The sequence below is a fragment of the Ranitomeya imitator genome, chromosome 6 (genome assembly GCF_032444005.1).
Source record: "Ranitomeya imitator isolate aRanImi1 chromosome 6, aRanImi1.pri, whole genome shotgun sequence".
NCBI classification, from domain to species: Eukaryota; Metazoa; Chordata; class Amphibia; order Anura; family Dendrobatidae; genus Ranitomeya; species Ranitomeya imitator.
The window spans coordinates 71,683,571-71,707,715 of NC_091287.1; the positions used below are offsets into that span (position 1 = coordinate 71,683,571).

The window sequence follows — 24,145 nt, forward strand, 5'->3', positions numbered from 1 at the left end:
TTAGGGTTAGGGTTGGAATTAGGGTTGTGGTTAGGGTTAGGGGTGTGTTGGGGTTAGGGCTGTGGTTAGGGGTGTGTTGCGGTTAGGGTTGTGTTTAGGGTTATGGCTACAGTTGGGATTAGAGTTAGGGGTGTGTTGGGGTTAGTGTTGGAGGTAGAATTGAGGGGTTACCACTGTTTAGGCACATCAGGGGTCTCCAAACGCAACATGGCGCCACCATTGATTCCAGCCAATCTCGTATTCAAAAAGTCAAATGGTGCTCCCTCACTTCCGAGCCCTGACGTGTGCCCAAACAGTGGTTTACCCCCACATATGGGGTACCAGCATACTCAGGACAAACTGCGCAACAATTACTGGGGTCCAATTTCTCCTGTTACCCTTGTGAATCTAAAAAAATGCTTGCTAAAACATAATTTTTGAGGAAAGAAAAATGATTTTTTATTTTCACGGCTCTGCGTTGTAAACGTCTGTGAAGCACTTGGGGGTTCAAAGTGCTCACCACATATCTAGATAAGTTCCTTGGGGGGTCTAATTTCTAAAATGTGGTCACTTGTGGGGGGTTTCTACTGTTTAGGCACACCAGGGGCTCTGCAAACGCAACGTGACACCCGTAGACCATTCCATCAAAGTCTGCATTTCAAAAGTCACTACTTCCCTTCTGAGCCCCGACGTGTGCCCAAACAGTGGTTTACCCCCACTCATGGGGTATCAGCGTATTCAGGAGAAACTGGACAACAACTTTTGGGGTCCAATTTCTCCTGTAACCCTTGGGAAAATAAAAAATTCTGGGCTAAATAATTATTTTTGAGGAAAGAAAACGTATTTATTTTCACGGCTCTGCATTATAAACTTCTATGAAGCGCTTGGGGGTTCAAAGTGCTCACCACACATCTAGATAAGTTCCTTTCGGGGTCTAGTTTCCAAAATGGGGTCACTTGTGGGGGGTTTCTACTGTTAAGCCACATCAGGGGCTCTGCAAACGCAACGTGACGCCCACAGAGCATTCCATCAAAGTCTGCATTTCAAAACATCACTACTTCACTTCCGAGCCCCGGCATGTGCCCAAACAGTGATTTACCCCCACATATGGGGTATCAGCGTACTCAGGAGAAACTGGACAACAACTTTTGGGGTCAAATTTCTCCTGTTACCCTTGGGAAAATAAAAAATTGCAGGCTAAAAGATCATTTTTGAGAAAATAATTTTTATTTTTTATTTTCATGGCTCTGCGTTATAAACTTCTGTGAAGCACTTGGGGGTTCAAAGTCCTCACCACACATCTAGATTAGTTCCTTTGGGGGTCTAGTTTCCAAAATGGTGTCATTTCTGGGGGATCTCCAATGTTTAGGCACACAGGGGCTCTCCAAACGCGACATGGTGTCCGCTAACAATTGGAGCTAATTTTCCATTCAAAAAGTCAAATGGCGCTCCTTCCCTTCCGAGCCTTACCATGTGCCCAAACAGTGGTTTACCCCCACATGTGAGGTATTGGTGTACTCAGGAGAAATTGCCCAACACATTTTAGGATCCATTTTATCCTGTTGCCCATGTGAAAATGAAAAAATTGAGGCTAAAAGAATTTTTTTGTGAAAAAAAAGTACTTTTTCATTTTTACGGATCAATTTGTGAAGCACCTGGGGGTTCAAAGTGCTCACTATGCATCTAGATAAGTTCCTTGGGATGTCTAGTTTCCAAAATGGGGTCACTTGTGGGGGAGCTCCAATTTTTAGGCACACGGGGGCTTTCCAAACGTGACATGGTGTCCGCTAAAGAGTGGAGCCAATTTTTGATTCAAAAAGTCAAATGGTGCTCCTTCCCTTCCAAGCCCTGCCGTGCGCCCAAACAGTGGTTTACCCCCACATATGAGGTATCAGCGTACTCAGGACAAATTGGACAACAACTTTCGTGGTTCAGTTTCTCCTTTTACCATTGGGAAAATAAAAAAAATTGTTGCTAAAAGATAATTTTTGTGACTAAAAAGTTAAATGTTCATTTTTTCCTTCCATGTTGCTTCTGCTGCTGTGAAGCACCTGAAGGGTTAATAAACTTCTTGAATGTGGTTTTGAGTACCTTGAGGGGTGCAGTTTTTAGAATGGTGTCACTTTTGGGTATTTTCAGCCATATAGACCCCTCAAACTGACTTCAAATGTGAGGTGGTCCCTAAAAAAAATGGTTTTGTAAATTTCGTTGTAAAAATGACAAATCGCTGGTCAAATTTTAACCCTTATAACTTCCTAACAAAAAAAAATTTTGTTTCCAAAATTGTGCTGATGTAAAGTAAACATGTGGGAAATGTTATTTATTAACTATTTTGTGTCACATATCTCTCTGGTTTAACAGAATAAAAATTCAAAATGTGAAAATTGCAAAATTTTCAAAATTTTCGCCAAATTTCCGTTTTTATCACAAATAAACGCAGAATTTATTGACCTAAATTTACCACTAACATGAAGCCCAATATGTCACGAAAAAACAATCTCAGAACCGCTAGGATCCGTTGAAGCGTTCCTGAGTTATTACCTCATAAAGGGACACTGGTCAGAATTGCAAAAAACGGCAAGGTCTTTAAGGTCAAAATAGGCTGGGTCATGAAGGGGATAAGTAAATATGCAATGATTTTAAGATCATAACTTGTGTGGGGAAAAAAAACCCTGATAAATCCAATTACAAGCAGCCAATAAACAGCTCTTTATTTTATTTAGCCACCTAGTTCAGTGAAAGCATTTGGTCACCACTAGGAGGCGCCGAGTAGCTGTCTACATTCTGTAGTATTTAGTTCAGTGTATGTAAAGTATGCAGTAAGCTCTGAAGCTCCCTCTAGTGGTGGCAGGTTTATTTAACCCTTCACAAGGCATTTAGAGCTCGACTTAGAAAAATAAAACTCGTAACACTATATTTTATCCGCAGAGAATTTTGCGCGTAAAAAAAATATTTAGAGCTGAGCTTTCACTTCTATTGTGTGCATCAGGGGTCCCCAACTCCAGTCCTCAAGGCCCACCAACATGTCATGTTTTCAGGATTTCCTTAGTCTTGCCCAGGTAATAATTGCATCACCTGTGCAATGCAAAGGAAATCCTGAAAACATGACCTGTTGGTGGGCGTTGAGGACTGGAGTTGGGGACCCCTGGTGTAGATAACTTGTTTTATTTTACTTGTACAGCGCCATCATATTGCACTGCGCTCTGCAGACCTTACCATTCTTTTATTTTCTGTTATTGTTTTCTCGATTTCCTATGAACGTGTTCAGAGATTAGTAAATACGTGCTGGACACATCGAACGCTTTTCAGATCATTGATGCAAAGTAATAAAACGTGATTCATCCATGACTTGCTGATTCATGCTTGTGTTTACTGTTGTGGTTGTTTGGATCACTGAATCCTGAGACACTGGAATACTACTAATTCCTCTGAATTTCCCGTCTTAGTCGTGCAGAATAATCATGCACCTGTTCATTGGTATCGTATTCTTTTTCTAGGCCTCGGAGTAGAGGAAAGACTGCTTTGGAGGATGAAGACAGCATGGATGGACTGGAGGCAGCAGAACTGGAAAGCTCTGCCGACACAGGTTAGTGGTTGCAAATTGTTATGGGTGCACTAGAAAAATCCATCCCGTCTGTACATTTTTTTTAGCCTGATACCTCCAGACATTTTGTTTGTGTCAGAGTCCTTTTCTAGAACAGTGTAAACTATATCCTTTAGAGATGAGCGGATCTGGCAAAATACAACCTTGTCAGTTTGCGCATTTTGTCCCTGCAAATTGGATGTGCAGAGAAGTTATTGTTCATTAATTTACCGTATTTCCCGGCGTATAAGACGAATTTTTGACCCCTAAAAATTGTCCTAAAAGTCGGGGGTCGTCTTATACGCCGGGTACGGCGTGTGCAGGGAGCGATCCTGCATTTCGGTGTGTGGTTCCCAGGGTCTGGAGGAGAGGAGAGGAGACTCTCCTTCAGGCCCTGGGATCCATATTCATGTAAAAAATAAAGAATAAAAATAAAAAACATGGATATACTCACCCTCGGACGGGCCCTGGATCACAGCGCTGCAAGCGTCTCCCTCTGTTCCTTAGAATGCGGTGAGTGAAGGACCTTCAGTGAGGTCGCAGACATGAGCGGTCAGGTAACCGGTTACCTGACCGCTCATGTGACCGCGACGTCATCGAAGGTCCTTCACTCACCGCATTCTAAGGAACAGAGGGAGACGCTAGCAGCGCTGTGATCCAGGGCCCGTCCGAGGGTGAGTATATCCATGTTTTTTATTTTTATTCTTTATTTTTTACATGAATATGGATACCAGGGCCTGAAGGAGAGTCTCCTCTCCTCCAGACCCTGGGAACCACACGCCGTATAAGATGACCCCCGTCATATACAGCGGGCATATCCCAAATTCCATATTTTATATGGAAAAGTTGGGGGTCGTCTCATACGCCCAGTCGTCTTATACGCCAGAAAATAAAGATGTTCCTCTCCAGACTTAAGAGCACAAGGAACGTAATATGTTAAAAACCAAAAAGAACCTCACATTCACTTTTCTTGGCCTTCCGCGTGACTCGTCTGGTCTGTCGTATCTATTCCTGCTCCTGAGACCTCTCATGCTGGACTGGGACTTTCCTCCTCAAAGCCAAGGTCTGGCCTAGCGGTTTTTTTTTTTTGTTTGTTTGTTTGTTAGGCCTTTTATGGTAAGAAAAATGCTAGCCATCTTGCTGGATCCATGTGGAAGAAAATTACAAAAAATACGCATTTTTCAGTACTCCTATTTCAATAAAGTTTTGGCTCTGTCATTTAGCCTTTTTTTCCAAGGGCTCGTTGCCAGAGCCGAAATGTGTGCATGTGCCCAGTATAAATGGAACTTTTGTACTGAAGCATCTAATGAGCATGTGCAAAGCTAATTGTGAGTTTTAAAAACCCTTAGCGGCCAGTGTAAAAATTGCTTGCAAGATTGCTAATTTCGTTAATGTTCATGACATGGAAAAAAAAACACATCATGTAACGAAGTCCTGATTTACACTATGGCCATTATCTGATGACACATTCCCTTTAAGGTACCGTCACACATAACGATATCGTTAATGATATCGTTGCTTTTTGTGACGTCGCAACGATATCGTTAAGGAAATCGTTGTGTGACAGCGACCAACGATCAGGCCCCTGCTGGGAGATCGCTGGTCGCTGAGGAAAGTCCAGAACTTTATTTCGTCGCTGGACTTCCCGCTGACATCGCTGGATCGGCGTGTGTGACGCCGATCCAGCGATGTCTTCACTGGTAACCAGGGCAAACATTGGGTTACTAAGCGCAGGGCCGCGCTTAGTAACCCGATGTTTACCCTGGTTACCAGTGTAAACGTTAAAAAAACAAACACTGCATACTTACCTACCGCTGTCTGTCCCCGGCGCTCTGCTTCTCTGCACTCCTCCTGCATCCTGTGTCAGCGCCGGCCAGCCGGAAAGCAGAGCGGTGACGTCACCGCTCTGCTTTCCGGCTGACCGGCGCTGACAGTGCAGAGAAAAGCAGAGCGCCTGAGGACAGACAGCTGAAGGTAAGTATGTAGTGTTTGTTTTTTTAACGTTTACGCTGGTAACCGGGTAAACATCGGGTTACTAAGCGCGGCCCTGCGCTTAGTAACCCGATGTTTACCCTGGTTACCGGGGACCTCGGGATCATTGGTCGCTGGAGAGCTGTCTGTGTGACAGCTCTCCACCGAGTAAACAGCGACGCTGCAGCGATCGACATCGTTGTCGGTATCGCTGCAGCGTCGCTTAGTGTGACGGTACCTTTAAGCTGGTGTTTGATCAGACACAAGCTAAACTGATCTGCTATGAGGGGTTGTGGACACAAGAGAGCCGTACAGAACTGTTGATCTGCAGTAAAATTAGATTCTCAGGATGGCCGGTTCTGTGAGTCCCACCTTATCCCTACAACACACAAGTCCTGTCACTGGTTTGTACTTGGAGAGGAGATCTCAGGGGGATAGTAGATAGAAAACCACTAATAATCCAGTTCTAGGTTTCACCACAATGGCAAAATTTCACCTCTGAAAACTGGCTTTCCATTAAGGCCCCTTCACATTAAGCGACGCTGCAGCGATACCGACAACGATCCGGATCGCTGCAGCGTCGCTGTTTGGTCGCTGGAGAGCTGTCACACAGACCGCTCTCCAGCGACCAACGATGCCGGTAACCAGGGTAAACATCGGGTAACTAAGCGCAGGGCCGCGCTTAGTAACCCGATGTTTACCCTGGTTACCAGTGAAGACATCGCTGGATCGGTGTCACACACGCCGATCCAGCGATGTCCACGGGAGATCCAGCGACGAAATAAAGTTCTGGACTTTATTCAGCGACCAACGATCTCCCAGCAGGGGCCTGATCGTTGGTCGCTGTCACACATAACGATTTTATTAACGATATCGTTGCTACGTCACAAAAAGCAACGATATCGTTAACAATATCGTTATGTGTGAAGGTACCTTTAGCATACAGAAAGGACAGACCGTTGTCACCTTGTACGTAGATGCCATTTGTTCTACAAGGCCGTCTTACTATACTGATAAAGAATCGGCCTCCGGGTGCGCCCTGGCCTCCGGCTGCGCCCTGGCCTCCGGCTGCGCCCTGGCCTCCGGGTCCCATTCACACTAGTAGTGAGCGCACAGGTTATTGGAATACCATATTAGTGTTTTAAGAAGTTTTTTCTGTTTAGTTTTGCAGTAATATATTTTGCGCTAGCGATAAATAATCCATAGTGGTGTTCTGCTTCCCATACTGTTAATCCATAAATGTCCCTTCCGTGTTTTCCAGATATTAAAGAACAATCTGTGGAGGAGTGCGTCCAGACTGAGGTGACGGACACTGTGCTACTAACACCCGTTCTTCAGCGTTCGCCATCCGAAGAGTCCGAGCCCGCCACAGTCTCTGTGGGAGTGGAAGCCAGAAGCAGGTCCGTGTACTGTGCTGCCTGATGCTGAGTCAGGGCTGGGGGAAGGGCGTCCGTGGCCGTGTAGAGGATGCTGGGAGGAGCGGTGATGAGCGGTGATGCGCTAGCAGCTGCCAAACTCAATCCACGATGTCTTAATTAGTGCGAGATGGGGACAGAGGCTGACGCATCCCACGCGCTCCTCTGTGGTTAACATTTGTATGAGGGTTTCTTTGAGATTGAATCCCGTAATACTGTTTTTGTGCTGTCCCCAGGCACGTTTCCTACAGATGCAGAGTAGTTGTTGTTTTTTTTTCTTTTGTTTTTATTATTACTATTGTGAGCAGTGATTGTCCCTGAATGAAGGTGGGAGTTTCTCTTGAGATTATCTGGTTGACCGGATAACCTAGTGAACCCGCTTGGTGAGCGAAGCCGCTTTAGAAATGTGTGTTAATAATAATTAGTGATTTCTGGAGGGATAGTCAGTGTCCTGCTATAGGACTGGATTTGTGCACCATTGGGTAAAGGGTTTTCAGATGTAGATGCAGTCCTGCTACCTACTGGTTAATCCCGCGTGTTTTGGAGCAGAGAGATGGGGCCACACTTTTACAATGAGCTTGTAAGGGTTACTTTCTCATGCTCACACCTTGCGCTGGCTATTCACTCCTCCGTAGTTTTATCATTTTACTCTCGCTGTGTGTCCTACTTGGTGGAATCTACACCAGTCCTAATAATGGGGTCCTGAACTCCCCTGTGTGAATGGAGTGGTAGCGTGCATGCTCAATGACCCCTCCGTTCACTTCCATGGTATGGATTGTATGGTCCTTCCACTAATCTTGTAAAAGTGAGTGGAGCGGTGGTCGCACCTGCTTCTCGATCACAGCAGTCTTTCCCGTTCACACTCACATTGAGCATTAATGTATCACAGTTTCTGTAGGAAAACCCCTTTAACAGCACAATTTAAAAAAAAAATCAAACTTAAATGGTTGTGCTGAGTTCATTACTTATCCCCATTAATAGCACCGAGCTCCACGACCTCTACAGTCCCATAGAGAATGTATAAAGCAGAGTGTGGTCGACCTCCGCTCCATTCAGAGCCCTGTTCTCGGGATTGGTGGCGTAATATATTGGTCAGCCATCAGTGATATTCCTTATCCAATCAATAGGTGATCACTTATTAGCTTGGTACAACCCCTTTAGTAGGATTTGATCTCTCAAGAAATAACTCTGTCCGTGGAAGGATTCTACAAAAGAATCAAGGGTTTAGGTGGTCTGATGTGTGCAGTGACATGACCCCATAACTAGGTCCAAGCTACATTAGTCTCCTATACCCAAATGAAAGCAGTCTGCGGCAAGACAAGATGACCCTCGTTCCTCAGAGCCCCCCTAACACCAGTATATAAAATGTAATCCCAATAATCCGTGATCCACTGTTGGTCTCGTCCACCGCCATCCTCTCGAGGGCTGCGATGATTAGGAGTATTAGTAATGTGTGTGTGTGGCGAGGAGAGTTTAGACTGATGCTGGAAAGCTGCATAATGACGCAGTCGTCGAAGAATCACCAGTGGAAGATCACAGTGGAAAACTTGTTTTGTTCTGGAGATTTCTTTTAACACATTCATATTCTGCTGTTAAAGGGGTTGTCCGCCACTTAAAAACCTGCCTAGTAAACGTGCCACATCTGTCCTAACAGCTGCAGACAATCTCACAGCTTGTCATGCGTGTCTGTCTCTATTCACTGTTTTCTCCCAGTGATTTTTTACGTCCGTTGGCCCCTCTTTCAGGCTCTGGATTCGGATGCCTCATCACCCTCTCAGGAGGAAAGTGCGTCATGAGTGGGTGACGATCCATTTGAATCCAGAGCTCAGAAGACTGGCAGCTCGACAGAAAAAAACCTTTGTATGGGGAGACAAGCATTCACTTAACCAGACCTATCTGCAGTGGTGACGGGGTCTCTTTAAGATTTTGTTCCTGAGTTGACTGTGTTGCATTGACCTGTGGTCGTCGCCTTACAGTTATAATACTATATATAATATTCGCACCCAGTACCTGCATGGGCAGTGTATGTAATAATTGACCACATGGCTGTGCTTTGTATGACCATGTGAGTGTGTAAATGGCCTAATACAGGACAGAAGTCACACAGCGGTGTGGTTGGCCCTGTGAGGCCACATTCAGATGTTGTTGTTTTTTATTCATATTCGAGAGCAACTATTTGAGGATAATCAGTGATTTTCATCAGTTTTATCTGAGTTTAATCAGAGTTTGGTCTGATTTTTCTTCGTTTTTGTCATGTGAAGAAAAAACATTTCTCCACCTTCTCCGAACAGTTTGTGCAAAATAGACCAGATTCGGATTGTACTCCGATCAATAACTGATATATGCCTCTTCAATTCTGCGGGGACGACTCTTATACAAGAAATCCAGACATATGAACAGCTCCCATAGAAATTATGGTGGGCTCCTGAGATTCTACTTGATTGCAGCAGGTTTCCAGATTCCTAGTTTCTGAAGCATCTGGTCTCCAGAGATTGTACAGGTCTGATAATTGACTACATTAGTACATAAAGTTGTTCAAGGTCATTTTGTTGAGATGACTTGACCTTGCACAACATCTTTTATGCATTATTTCATTTTTCTCTATCTTGGCTTGTAGACCTTGAATTCAAATAAAATGCATATTTGTAAGAGCTAAACATTTCATGCTAAGATGGGCTGCTCTTCATGCATCTTCTCTCAAAAATATCCTTGCTTAGGTGATCAAAACGTCTATCATTGCATTTAACTTCTAACTAGGAAAAATAACTTTCTGGTGTAAATCCTGTCCGACACAAACCCACACACGTGCTTGAAAGTTAGTGAACCTTTCAGAACCTTCCATAACTCGGCATAAATTTTTACCTTAAATTACATCAGATTGTTACACGTCTTAAATGTATAAGCAAACCAAATGAAAGAAAATATTACACTCCTTGTCCTTTATTGAAATGAGGAAAATAATCATATGTCTTGAGAGTGGCAAAAGTATGTGAGCCTTCAGGATTAGCAAATAATTTTAATAGCTAGTTGGGAGGCCATTTTTTTCATATTGTGTCGATTTATGAATTTTACTTACAAGCGATTTGAAGCATCGCTTTGAAAAGTGATTGACAGGTTGGTCACACTTATCAAGCCTAGTGCTGCATCAATAGTAAAAGATAGAATGTTAACAATAATAATAATAAAAGTATGGTTATTCTCACCTTCCGACGGCCCCTGATCTCCTCAGCGGTGCTCCCGGTACGTACCGTTCCCAGGGATGCCTTGCTTGAAGGACCTTTGTGAAGTCACGGTCGCATGACCGCGACGTCTTCTCAGGTGATTCGCGCAATGCATCCCTGGGAACGGAAGCCACCGGGAGGACTCTGGGGGCCATCAGAAGGTAGGTATATCCCTTTTTTTTATTTTAATTTTTTTTTTACATGGATATTGTAGGCGGCACGGTGGCTTAGTGGGGCGGCACGGTGGCTTAGTGGTTAGCACTGCAGCCTTGCAGCGCTGGAGTCCTGGGTTCGAACCCCACCAAGGACAACATCTGCAAAGAGTTTGTATGTTCTCTCCGTGTTTGCGTGGGTTTCCTCCGGGCACTCCGGTTTCCTCCCACATTCCAAAGACATACTAATAGGGAATTTAGATTGTGAGCCCCATCGGGGACAGTGATGAGAATGTGTGAAAAAATGTAAAGCGCTGCGGAATATGTTAGCGCTATATAAAAATAAAGTTTATTATTATTATTATTATTTATTATTATTAGCTAGGGCTTGGAGGAGAGTCTCCTCTCCTCAAGATCCTTGGTACCATCCGCACATGAAGTGTACGCATGGTGGGCATAGCCACATGCGTAAAGTGAGCGTTTCAATTCAAACCTATGGCGGCGGAATCGCCGTGATTCCGCAGACATAATGAACATGCTGCTGATTTTACCGCTATGCGATTCCACAGTGGGAAAATCCGCAGCATGGGCACAGCAACTGCGGAATCCCATAGGATTGCATGGGAATGCGTTTTTAAGCAGAAACGCATAAAAAGCGCAACTTAAGCACTCAGCCTTATAGTGGCATCAGAGCAAAATATTTTTTCTTCTTCTGTATTTGGCACCTAAATTGACACCTACTTGAATTTAAAGAGGATATTCCCATCTCCAAATCAAAATATGTAGTAGGTGTAATAATATTAGCAAACTCCTCCACATAGAAATGTAGTATAGATTTTCAGATTCCTGATGTCTTTTCTAATGTGCAAACATTGCAGGACCTTAGGTATCTAAGGTTACGGTCACTAGCAACTATGTATCTCACTATATCAGTGGTCGTAACCATGGATACGTAAGGTACTGCAATGCCTTCATATGAGGAAGGGACATAGTGAATCAGAAAAACTATACTACATTTCTAATTGTGGAGTAATACTAATAATAATTATTGCGATAGGATCTTTGAGATGGGAATACCCCTTTAACTAAAGTCATCAGATTCCAGCTCATACAAGGAAACCTAGTACACACTCCCAGTTAAAAGTCCACCCGCATGGACTTAACTTTAGGTAGCACATTAGGTGTCAAATACTGTGCCAATATTTCTGCAACGAGGTGGCAAGATTTAAAAAAAAATGTATTTTGCTCTACAGCCAATATTGCATCATCTATCCAGCTCAACATGAAAGATTTGATGAAAGGGCTAAGGTAGTGAATATTAAAGAAAAGTCTCTCTGGGTTTTTGCTGCAGCAAGCATAATGTACAGTCAGAGACCCTGAATTCAATGATGTGTCACTTACAGGGCTGCTTGCTGCAGTTTAGGCAAAATCACTGTTTTATCTGCTGCACTTCTAGCAGTTCTCTGAATGCTGAGCGCTGTTATAACCCTGCCCATACCACTGATTGGCATCTTTCTGCCTATGCACAGTGTACACAGAAAGCTGCCAGTCAGTGATGGTGCGATTATACCGATGACATGGATATGGAGGACCACCTGGCAGCAGGTTTACTTTTCCTCTAGTCATAATCTTCTGCTGGTGAAGCTGTGTTTTTATAGATTGTTATATACGGTAAAGGTACCGTCACACTAAACGATATCGCTAGCGATCCGTGACGTTGCAGCGTCCTGGCTAGCGATATCGTTCAGTTTGACACACAGCAGCGATCAGAATCCTGCTGTGATGTCGTTGGTCGCTGCAGAAAAGCCAGCACTTTATTTCGTCGCTGGACTTCCTGCAGACATCGCTGAATCGGCGTGTGTGACACCGATTCAGCGATGTCTTCGCTGGTAACCAGGGTAAACATCGGGTTACTAAGCGCAGGGCTGCGCTTAGTAACCCGATGTTTACCCTGGTTACCAGCGTAAAAGTAAAAAACAAACAAACACTTCATACTTACCTTCCGCTGTCTGTCCCTCGGCGCTTTGCTTCTCTGCCCTGTGTAAGCACAACGGCCGGAAAGCAGAGCGGTGACGTCACCGCTGTGCTTTCCGGCCGCTGTGCTTACACAGGGCAGAGAAGCAGAGCGCCGAGGGACAGACAGCGGAAGGTAAGTATGTAGTGTTTTTTTTTTTTTTACTTTTACGCTGGTCACCAGGGTAAACATCGGGTTACTAAGCGCGGCCCTGCGCTTAGTAACCCGATGTTTTCCCTGGTTACCGGCATCGTTGGTCGCTGGAGAGCTGTCTGTGTGACAGCTCTCCAGCGACCAAACAGCGACGCTGCAGCGATCCGGATCGTTGTCGGTATCGCTGCAGCGTCGCTTAGTGTGACGGTACCTTTAGTGATCCATTGCTGGAATCCAGGTCTTTGTCACTACATTATGCTGCGCTATAGATTAGTTGGCATAAACCTGGTGACACATTCCCTTTACGCTACCTCTAATGTATCGCGTGATGTGTCCTTTTCCAGCTAAATGCCAGGGACATCTGTACTGGTGGGATTGCTACTGATTGTAAGTTTCCATGTGACATGACAGAAGCGTTTCTGAATGTATCCACCATGCACGCTGGCTGTCGATGAACAGTCCTGCTGACCACTATTCTTCCTGACCCTCCTGTATACATTCATGCTCCGCTTGGCTGTTCATTCAGAGGAAGAAGGTGTATACTGCTTCACGACACATCTGGTCTGACATCCAGCCAAAACAAATCTTTGGTCAGTACTGAGTCTTCATAGTTATGCTTCTGCAACATGCAAAATTGCATTAAGAACACAACATGCGCAGAAATGTCCTGCAAGTCACCTGCCGTGTAAGGCTGGGACAAAATACGTCCGTGTCGCTTGCCAGCAATTCTTAGATCTAAGTTCTGTGACCAAAAACATTTAACTCGCCTACTGCCCCTCAAATCTTTTAGAGCCGTCAAATCCCCAAAACAACCAAATCACAGGAATGTCACAGGTAAGTAGCTGTCGCCTGTGATTGGTATTGAAGTCTTTTGGTAATTGGGTTGTGTGAAAATTGTGACCGGCAGCAGAAAATGGAACACATCTGGAAGTGTGTGGAAGGCACATTGAGACCCCATAGAAAATCGTGTCCAAACTTTAGGATTTTCTGTGGCAGTGTTGGCCCAGCTCTGGTGCTACATGTCCCGTACATCCCCCCTGCTTTTGAAGCTTTTACTTTAATTGCTTCAAAGCAATGCTTCTATAACTGATAAAATGGCTCCTTTCCTCTCCAGATGTTGTTTTGCTCAAATGACAACTTTTATCTTGTGCACTTGAGGAACAAAATCAATAGTAATTACCCTATCACCAGGGCACCGCTAATATGTGAGTCACCATACTGGTCACTGAGCCAGAATCCAGTGCTCCACACATACTGGTGAGCAACTCTCTAATGCCTCTCCACATTTACTGCTGCATTCTTCTTTTATGTAATAAGTTTGTAAATATTTTTGAGTAATTAATGTAAATGAGATGTTTAGTGAGCGGAGCATGACCTGAGGTATCATCTGTCGCCGGACCCTGATTGCAGCAATGTGTCACTTACTTGGCTGCTTTCTGTAGTTTTCATAAAAATCACTTTTTCTCTGGTGCAGATCTAGGCGTTCTCTTACTGCTAGTTCTGTATAAAAGCTGCCAATCAGTGGTGAGAGTGGGGATGTACAGAGCTCATGGATGTGGAGGACTACCTGCTAGTAAGATTGCTAGTCCTATGGTGATAATCTCCTGCTGATAAAATTGTGATCTTATCAATTCTTCAGCATGCAGCCCAGTAAGTGCCACATCACTGGATTCAAGGACTCTGCCCGACATCGTGTTGCTCTCAGATCAGGTGGCAAAAATGTAGTGACCAGATTCCTTTAAGGAGCCCCTGGCTCTGGAGGTTGTTTCCCCGCTGAGCGCCTGTCTCTATAGCTTGAATGATAACAGGCGGTAAGTTATCAGTCACATTAATTAACCTGGTGCTGGGGAAGAAACTCTCTGGAGGCGGAGGCTCTGTAATTACTGCCACGCCCAGAGCACTTAACGCCTCATTTGCATATGAATGAAAATGCTAATTACTCAGGAAGAATTCAGATTGAAGGCATAAGTGACGATGGATTAATCTACAGTTCAGAGACCGGCATTATCATATGTAGCGTTTAAGGGGTTGATCTTACTGACGGATTTTCTTTACATTTAGCAATCCAGTATATAAATAAATAGAAAACAATTCAAGGCGTGTGATGATGGGTCCTGCTAACCGACCACAGAGTGCTATGAAGGTATTCTGTAAAATCACGGTCCGAACAACCATTGATTAAGTCATGTATCCGTACCGAAGCGGCCAATTCTGTGCCAGCAAGGACGGGGGGCTAAGCACTCCTGTTCCCAGTACATGTGCATGTCTTCCTGCTGGGACCCCCGCTGGTCTAATCTTTAGAACTTATCTTGGCAGTGCGCCATAAAGCTCTATACTGGCAAGATTGATCATGTAATGGGTTAATTCTCTTGAAATGTGACGATAAGAGACTGCGTTACATTACATGAAATCTCGGACCACAATGTCTGCTGGTTCTGAGCATACAAGTGTGAGGTCTCCGGTGCGGAGAGCTGTTTGTTCTGGTGAGACGGTCGTCCGCCCCCGCCCCCCAGTCAGGAGTATTCATGGGTCAGAAGTGGCTGCTAGCAGGAGAGTGACATTTTGTAAGCTTCACTTCACTCTTTGCCTGCTGTATTACTGCAATATAGAAATGATGGACTGGATTATAAGAAGGAATAATGATGGCCGCAGCGAGCAGTTTCTGATTCCTTGTGGCTTTTAGGAATGCCGGGTGATGAGTAAAATGACTGTTCCAGGCTTTTCCAGATTCGGTTCATTATCTATACCATTTAGTAGGGGCCTTCGCTGTCTAATTAGACTATTACTAGCTATTGAACTCGTTCTACGCCCGGGTGGCGAGCAGCTATATTGGTATATGGTCTCCATCCTGGTATGTGCTGCTCCATCCTGCGTCCCCATCCTGTCATGTGCTGCACTCATCCTGCACCCCCATTCTGACATGTGCTGCTCCCATCCTGCACCCCCATTCTGACATGTGCTGCTCCATCCTGCGTCCCCATCCTGTCATGTGCTGCTCCATCCTGCGTCCCCATCCTGTCATGTGCTGCACCCATCCTGCGTCCCCATCCTGTCATGTGCTGCTCCCATTTTGCGCCCCCATTCTGACATGTGCTGCTCCCATCCTGCGCCCCCATCCTGTCATGTGCTGCTCCCATCCTGCACCTCCATTCTGACATGTGCTGCTCCCATCCTGCACCTCCATTCTGACATGTGCTGCTCCCATCCTGCACCTCCATTCTGACATGTGCTGCTCCCATCCTGCACCTCCATTCTGACATGTGCTGCTCCCATCCTGCACCTCCATTCTGACATGTGCTGCTCCCATCCTGCGCCTCCATTCTGACATGTGCTGCTCCCATCCTGCGCCTTCATTCTGACATGTGCTGCTCCCATCCTGCGCCTCCATTCTGTCATGTGCTGCTCCATCCTGCGTCCCCATCCTGTCATGTGCTGCACCCATCCTGCGCCTCCATTCTGACATGTGCTGCTCCCATCCTGCGCCTCCATTCTGACATGTGCTGCTCCCATCCTGCGCCTCCATTCTGTCATGTGCTGCTCCATCCTGCGTCCCCATCCTGTCATGTGCTGCTCCCATCCTGCGCCTCCATTCTGACATGTGCTGCTCCCATCCTGCGCCTCCATTCTGACATGTGCTGCTCCCATCCTGCGCCTCCATTCTGTCATGTGCTGCTCCATCCTGCGTCCCCATCCTGTCATGTGCTGCACGCATCCTGCGTCCCCATCCTGTCATGTGCTGCTCCCATTTTGCGCCCCCATTCTGACATGTGCTGCTCCCATCCTGCGTCCCCATCCTGTCATGTGCTGCTCCCATCCTGCGCCTCCATTCTGACATGTGCTGCTCCCATCCTGCGCCTCCATTCTGACATGTGCTGCTCCCATCCTGCGCCTCCATTCTGACATGTGCTGCTCCCATCCTGCGCCTCCATTCTGACATGTGCTGCTCCCATCCTGCGCCTCCATTCTGACATGTGCTGCTCCCATCCTGCGCCTCCATTCTGACATGTGCTGCTCCCATCCTGCGCCTCCATTCTGTCATGTGCTGCTCCATCCTGCGTCCCCATCCTGTCATGTGCTGCACCCATCCTGCGCCTCCATTCTGACATGTGCTGCTCCCATCCTGCGCCTCCATTCTGACATGTGCTGCTCCCATCCTGCGCCTCCATTCTGTCATGTGCTGCTCCATCCTGCGTCCCCATCCTGTCATGTGCTGCTCCCATCCTGCGCCTCCATTCTGACATGTGCTGCTCCCATCCTGCGCCTCCATTCTGACATGTGCTGCTCCCATCCTGCGCCTCCATTCTGTCATGTGCTGCTCCATCCTGCGTCCCCATCCTGTCATGTGCTGCACCCATCCTGCGTCCCCATCCTGTCATGTGCTGCTCCCATTTTGCGCCCCCATTCTGACATGTGCTGCTCCCATCCTGCGTCCCCATCCTGACATGTGCTGCTCCCATCCTGCGCCTCCATTCTGACATGTGCTGCTCCCATCCTGCACCTCCATTCTGACATGTGCTGCTCCCATCCTGCGCCTCCATTCTGACATGTGCTGCTCCCATCCTGCGCCTCCATTCTGACATGTGCTGCTCCCATCCTGCGCCTCCATTCTGACATGTTCTGCTCCCATCCTGCTCCTCCATTCTGTCATTTGCTGCTCCCATCCTGTCATGTGCTGCTCCCATCCTGCACCCCTGTTCTGTCATGTGCTACTTCCATCCTGTGCCCCTGTTGTGTCATGTGCTGCTCCCATCCTGTGCCCCTGTTCTGTCAGGTGCTGCTCCCATCCTGTGCCCCTGTTCTGTCAGGTGCTGCTCCCATCCTGTGCCCCTGTTATGTCATGTGCTGCTCCCATCCTGTGCCCCTGTTCTGTCATGTGCTGCTCCCATCCTGTGCCCCTGTTCTGTCATGTGCTGCCCTATTCTGTCATGTACTGCTCCCATCCTGCGCCCCCGTTCTGTCATGTGCTGCTCCCATCCTGCACCCCCGTTCTGTCATGTGCTGCTCCCATCCTGCACCCCTGTTCTGTCATGTGCTGCCCTATTCTGTCATGTGCTGCTCCCATCCTGCGCCCCCGTTCTGTCATGTGCTGCTCCCATCCTGCGCCACCATTCTTTAATTTGCTTCTCCCATCCATATGCCCCGTACGCTGCTCGATTATGGTTGATGGCCCCCATAAGATGCTCCATAGTATATGCCCCCGTACACTGCTCCATTATGGTTTATGGCCCCCATAAGATGCTCCATAGTGTATGCCCCCGTACACTGCTCCATAAAGGTTTATGGCCCCCATAAGACGCTCCAGTGTGTATGCCCCCCCCGTACACTGCTTCATAAAGGTTTATGGCCCCCATAAGATGCTCCATAGTGTATGCCCCCGTACACTGCTCCATAAAGGTTTATGGCCCCCATAAGATGCTCCAGTGTGTATGCCCCCGTACACTGCTCCATTGTGGTTGATGGCCCCATACGATGCTCCATTGTATTATATGCCCCCCATAAGATGCTCCATTGTATTATATGTCCCCCATAAGATGCTCCATTGTATTACATGTCCCCATAAGATGCTCCATTGTATATGCCCCGTATGCTGCTGCGCTATATATATATATATATATATATATATATATAAATACCATACTCGCCTATCGTCGCTGGGCGCCGAGTGCTGGGGGGCCTGAGCAGGCGGGGACACCGGCGCACTGTGGGGGTCAGGTGCCGGTATCGCCGCTAGCTCAGGCCCCCAGCACTTGCTATACTCACCTGTCTGTCCCGTTCCATCGCTGCGCGCCGCCATCTTCCGGCTCCTCTGGCTGTGACTGGTCAGTCAGAGGGCGGCGCCGGCGCGCATTAACCCTGCTGTTCTGTTCGGTCTGGGGAGACCTATTTTGAACTTTGGTATTTTTTGGGGTGTTCAAGATGCGGTTCTGAAACTTGTGGTTGATTGACTTAAATGAGGATGGGTCGGTCGGCCACGGGTTTCAGAGCCGCATCTTGAATATTTTAAAGAATATTGAAGTTCAAAGTCGGTCATTTTTGACCAACAGAACAGCAGGGTTAAGCTCGTCATCGCACCCTCTGAACTGTGAACGTCACAGCAGAGGACCCGGGAGATGGAGCCGCACGCAGCGCTGGAACGGGGGACAGGTGAATATAGCTCATACTTACCCTGCTGGCGGTCCCTGACTCTCCGGTGGAGATCGCGGTGTGCGTTCAGTGTTTACGCATACCGCGATCTCCTGGGAGCGTCATTCTGTGGGGGCCACACTGCGCCGGCGCTTGCGCAGTCTATAAAGGCTTCGGACAGAGTGACGCTCCCAGCGTTATATTATAGATTGGTAGTTCTGGAAACTGGGACTTGTAGTGGAAACCACACTTTCATAAAAGGGACGTCCAGCTAAATTCTTGTATCTTGAGATGTTTAATGTAGAAATAGAACTTATTCAAGCGCTCTCATAAAAAGGCTGTACTTCGCATCATGAGGCTAGTGGCGCCCAAAACCAAGTATAAACTATGGGTGTAGGTGTCTGTACAGCCATACATGACGCTGACCAAAACTGCAAAATAGTGACAAAAAAAACATGACTTAGGGTGCTGTGAAGACGTCCTAACACGGGGCTGTATGTCAGCTGCACAGGGCGACTTGTGAAAACCTCATTCGCCTAAATTTTTTTATTTTTTTTTCCTTTCCTCCCTTTTAGTGAACAACTTTGCGCTTTCTGTTATTGTGGTGACCGAAGTCTGTTGGGGCAAGGTGAATTAAAGCAGTTTAGTCCCACACCTGACTTTCTCCTTCCATGGAAAACACTGACTGAGAACAAAGACCCCAATTGCAGCACTGGCACCTGTAAACCCACCGCAAAATCCGCAAAACGAGGGCATCAAAAGTGAGTATTCATGCTCTTCCAGTGTTTTATCTTCAAGTGCTTTTATCTCCATCTATTTATTAAACTGATGTGATTTTTGTGCAGGGGTATTAATACTAGAGAAGCTGTAGGTCTCTGTATGCTTTGCCTCTTTTCGGGTTTTTAATGCTTAAAAATGGATGCCATCGTGGGCTACCGGTGATGTCCGCTAGATTGAAAGCACACTGGTCTAAAGATGGCACGGACTTTGTTCTCTGTATGTGTCTCACTATCCATCTTTTCATTCTGGCTGGACACATTAGATGTTTATTGGTTGAATGTTCTGAATTTGGGGAGACCAATTTAATGTGTATCTGGGCCTCATGAATCTCCTCGGACAGATGCTGCAGTTGAGGAATAATTATCCTATCCATTTGTTCACAGGACCCCCATTCACAATAGACGACTGTTGGTTGAACCTGCCGATATCGACAGGTTCGGTCAGCAGCATAATGTGTATGAGGTTAAAAAGCTGTTATCAGAGGCGTTATGCCTGCTGCTTACTCCTTTTCATACTAAGAACACGTGCACGCTCTGCCAAATCAGGTATGCATGTGTATTGAGCATTTAGGACAGAGATCTGTTGGATAACGTCTGTCTCTTGCTATATATCTTTGGTAAAACCCTTTACTATTTACTCCACCATTCAGACTCATTGGCCCCGATTCATCAAGATCTACATTTCTCACGTCGGATTTGATGAACAGATGTGCTGGAGTCAGACACTCCTGATTCATGAAGGCATACGCCCCTTTAGGCTATGTTCACACATTGCGGTTTTTACCGCGGAACCGCGGCGATTTTGCAGCTGCGGGTCCGCAGCAGTTTCCATAGCGTTTACAGTAACATGTAAACCCTATGGAAACCGCAAACCGCTGTGCACATGCTGCGGGAAAAACCGCGCGGGAATGCAGCGGTTTACAACCCGCAGCGGTTTACAACCCGCAGCATGTCACTTCTTTGTGCAGAATCGCAGCGATTCTGCACCCATAGAAATGCATTGATCCGCTTACTTTCCGCATGGGGCTGTGCCCACCTTGCGGGAAGTAAGCGGATAATGTGCGGGTGGTACCCGGGGGGGAGGAGAGGAGACTCTCCTCCAGGCCCCGGGAACCATATTTGAGTAAAAAAAAAAGAAAATAATTAAAATAAAAAATAATGATATACTCACCTCTGAAGTCTCAGCGCTGCACGCGGCCGTCCGGTCTCAGGTTTGCTATGCGACCAGGACCTGCGATGACGTCGCGGTCACATGACCGTGACGTCACGAAGGTCCTGGTCGCACAGCATCTTTGGAACCGGACCGCCGCCTGCAGCGCCGAGGAGATCGGGACGTCAGAGGGTAAGTATATCATGATTTTATTATTTTTAACATTACTATTGATGCTGCATATTGCTGCATATGCAGCATCAATAGTAGGGGTAAAATCCCGCAGCGGAACCCGCAGGACAAACCGCGATAAATCTGCAGGGATAACCGCAGCGGGTTTGCCCTGCAGATTTATCAAATCCGCTGCGGGAGAACCCGCAGGGACAGGACGCAACGTGTAAACATAGCCTTTGGCTATGTGCACACGTAGGAAATGAGATGCAGAATTTTCTGTACTAAATCTGCATCTGCAGATTTGGTGCAGTTTCTGTGCAGTTTCTATGCAGTTTCTGTGCAGTACAATGTAAATCAATGTGAAAAGAAAAAAGCTGTGCACATGGTGCAGAAAAATCTGCGCAGAAACGCTGCAGAACTGCACAAAAGAAGCGACGTGCACTTCTTTGAAATCTGCAGCGTTTCTGCACAGATTTTTCTGCACCATGTGCACAGCTTTTTTCTTTTCACATTGATTTACATTGTACTGTAAATCACAGTGCAGTTCTGCAGCAGAAAAATCTGCTGCAGTTCTGCACCAATTCTGCACTAAATCTGCATCGTGTGCACATACCCTTATGAATCGGTAGTGTCTGACAAGTGACCTACACCTCTGTGTGCGCCTCGTCACATATCCCCTACTCCAGTCCTTGCTGGAGTAAGATTTGTAGCGTAAGGAACGCTGACGCTTGTCATGAAGTAGCCCAACCTGCCAAGTTCTTCAGGGCTGGATGAAAATAGCGTCAAAATGCCAACAGTTGGGAAATTTTAGCACAGGCGCCAGTTGCATGAATACATTTTTGACTTTTCTAATTTTTTTTTTTTTTTTTACTTTAGAATACTGATTAAAAGCTAATGCATCAGGCGTTCTGGCTTGAAAGTATCTGAAGTAGGACATAAACAATAAATAAAAAAAATACATACGGTACATACATACATAACTTTTTTTTTGCTCTAAATCTGTGTATCTGTGTATATGTGTATGTAGTGTGAGTGTATTGATATATTCTCCTAGCGCTGCTCTCTCTGGCATCCAGTGCCATTCAGCTTCTTCTTTTCTCAGTAAAGTCACCTATTCTCAGTCACTCCGGGTCACTCTCCGCGTGAGCCAGAAGTCTTTTACAATGTAAGCCTATGGGGTTTCGTTCTGACGCTCAATAGAGTTACATTGTAAAAGAGACTTCGGCTTATGCAGAGCGCAGTGTGACCCAGCGAGTTCGCAGAGCGGTGACATCACTAAGAAGAGCTGAACGGAGCTGGATCCTGGAGCATCTGCAGAGAGTGGTAACATCACTGAGAAGAGGAGCTGAGCGGCATTGGATTCTGGAGAGTCTGCAGAGCGGTGATGTTACTGAGAAGAAGCGCTGCACTGTGCTGGACCCTGGAGAGTCCGCAGAGCGGTGACATCACTGAGAAGAGGAGCTGAATGGTGCTCTACCCTGGAGAGTCTGCAGAGTGGTGACGTCACTGAGAGGAGGAGGTGAACGGTGCTCTACCCTGGAGAGTCCGCAGAGTGGTGATGTCACTGAGAAGAGGAGGTGAGCGGTGCTGGACCCTGGAAAGTGCAGAGTGGTGACATCACTGTTAAGAGGAGGTGAGCGGTGCTGGACCCTGGAAAGTGCAGAGTGGTGACATCATTGAGAAGAGGAGGTGAACGGTGCTGGACCCGGGAGAGTCTGCAGAGTGGTGACGTCATGGAGAAGAGGTGAATGGTGCTGGACCCTGGAGAGTCCGCAGAGTGGTGACGTCACTGAGAAGAAGAGCTAAACGGTGCTCTACCCTGGAGTCTGCAGAGTGGTGACGTCACTGAGAAGAAGAGCTAAACGGTGCTCTACCCTGGAGAGTCTGCAGAGTGGTGACGTCACTGAGAGGAGGAGCTGAACGGTGCTGGACCCTGGAGAGTCCGCAGAGTGGTGACGTCACTGAGAAGAAGAGCCAAACGGTGCTCTACCCTGGAGAGTCTGCAGAGTGGTGACGTCACTGAGAGGAGGAGCTGAACGGTGCTCTACCCTGGAGAGTCTGCAGAGGGGTGACGTCACTGAGAAGAGGTGAACGGTGCTGGATCCTGGAGCATCTGCAGAGAGTGGTAACATCACTGAGAAGAGGAGCTGAGCGGCATTGGATTCTGGAGAGTCTGCAGAGCGGTGATGTTACTGAGAAGAAGCGCTGCACTGTGCTGGACCCTGGAGAGTCCGCAGAGTGGTGACATCACTGAGAAGAGGAGCTGAATGGTGCTCTACCCTGGAGAGTCTGCAGAGTGGTGACGTCACTGAGAGGAGGAGGTGAACGGTGCTCTACCCTGGAGAGTCCGCAGAGTGGTGACGTCACTGAGAAGAGGAGGTGAATGGTGCTGGATCCTGGAGAGTCCGCAGAGTGGTGACGTCACTGAGAAGAAGAGCTAAACGGTGCTCTACCCTGGAGAGTCTGCAGAGTGGTGACGTCACTGAGAAGAAGAGCTAAACGGTGCTCTACCCTGGAGAGTCTGCAGAGTGGTGACGTCACTGAGAAGAAGAGCTAAACGGTGCTCTACCCTAGAGAGTCTGCAGAGTGGTGACGTCACTGAGAGGAGGAGCTGAACGGTGCTGGACCCTGGAGAGTCCGCAGAGTGGTGACGTCACTGAGAAGAAGAGCTAAACGGTGCTCTACCCTGGAGAGTCTGCAGAGTGGTGACGTCACTGAGAGGAGGAGCTGAACGGTGCTGGACCCTGGAGAGTCCGCAGAGTGGTGACGTCACTGAGAAGAAGAGCTAAACGGTGCTCTACCCTGGAGAGTCTGCAGAGGGGTGACGTCACTGAGAAGAGGTGAACGGTGCTGGATCCTGGAGAGTCCGCAGAGTGGTGACGTCATTGAGAAGAGGTGAATGGTGCTGGACCCTTGAGAGTCTTCAGATTGGTGACGTCACTGAGAAGGGGAGGTGAACGGTGCTCTACCCTGGTGGGGAGGTGAACGGTGCTCTACCCTGGTGGAGAGTCTGCAGAGTGGTGACGTCACTGAGAAGAGGAGGTGAACGGTGCTCTACCCTGGTGGAGAGTCTGCAGAGTGGTGACGTCACTGAGAAGAGGAGGTGAACGGTGCTCTACCCTGGTGGAGAGTTTGCAGAGTGGTGACATCACTGAGAAGAGGAGCTGAACGACGCTGGATCCTGGGGAACGTAGCAATAGGCAAGTATATTACTGAATTAATGAAAGGGGGCGCTAGTACAAAGAAAGGAGAGAAGGGTATCTGCTGCAAACAAAAACCGCACACCACTAAGGACAGTCAGGGGTTAAACATAAATTACAATTCTAATGTTCGTGCTAAGATACTCCCACTCAGATAAAATAGGTGAAAGGATTATTAAGAGGACTGTTCTGAATAAAAATTAGGATCTCCAACGGAGTTTAACTACGGGG

At 47.1% G+C, this 24,145-nt stretch overlaps 1 protein-coding gene across 7 annotated transcripts in view; it reads left to right on the forward strand.

The window, feature by feature from the left end:
- The window catches only part of KMT2C (lysine methyltransferase 2C), a 325,549-nt gene that overhangs the window by 57,155 nt on the left and 244,249 nt on the right, over positions 1-24,145 (forward strand). For all 7 annotated transcript variants that reach the window (XM_069729749.1, XM_069729752.1, XM_069729750.1 and 4 more), the window contains exons 2-4: positions 3,477-3,565; positions 6,795-6,933; positions 19,187-19,372. In XM_069729749.1, the coding sequence (XP_069585850.1) occupies positions 3,477-3,565; positions 6,795-6,933; positions 19,187-19,372 (414 nt within the window). The remainder of the gene's footprint in view (positions 1-3,476; positions 3,566-6,794; positions 6,934-19,186; positions 19,373-24,145) is intronic.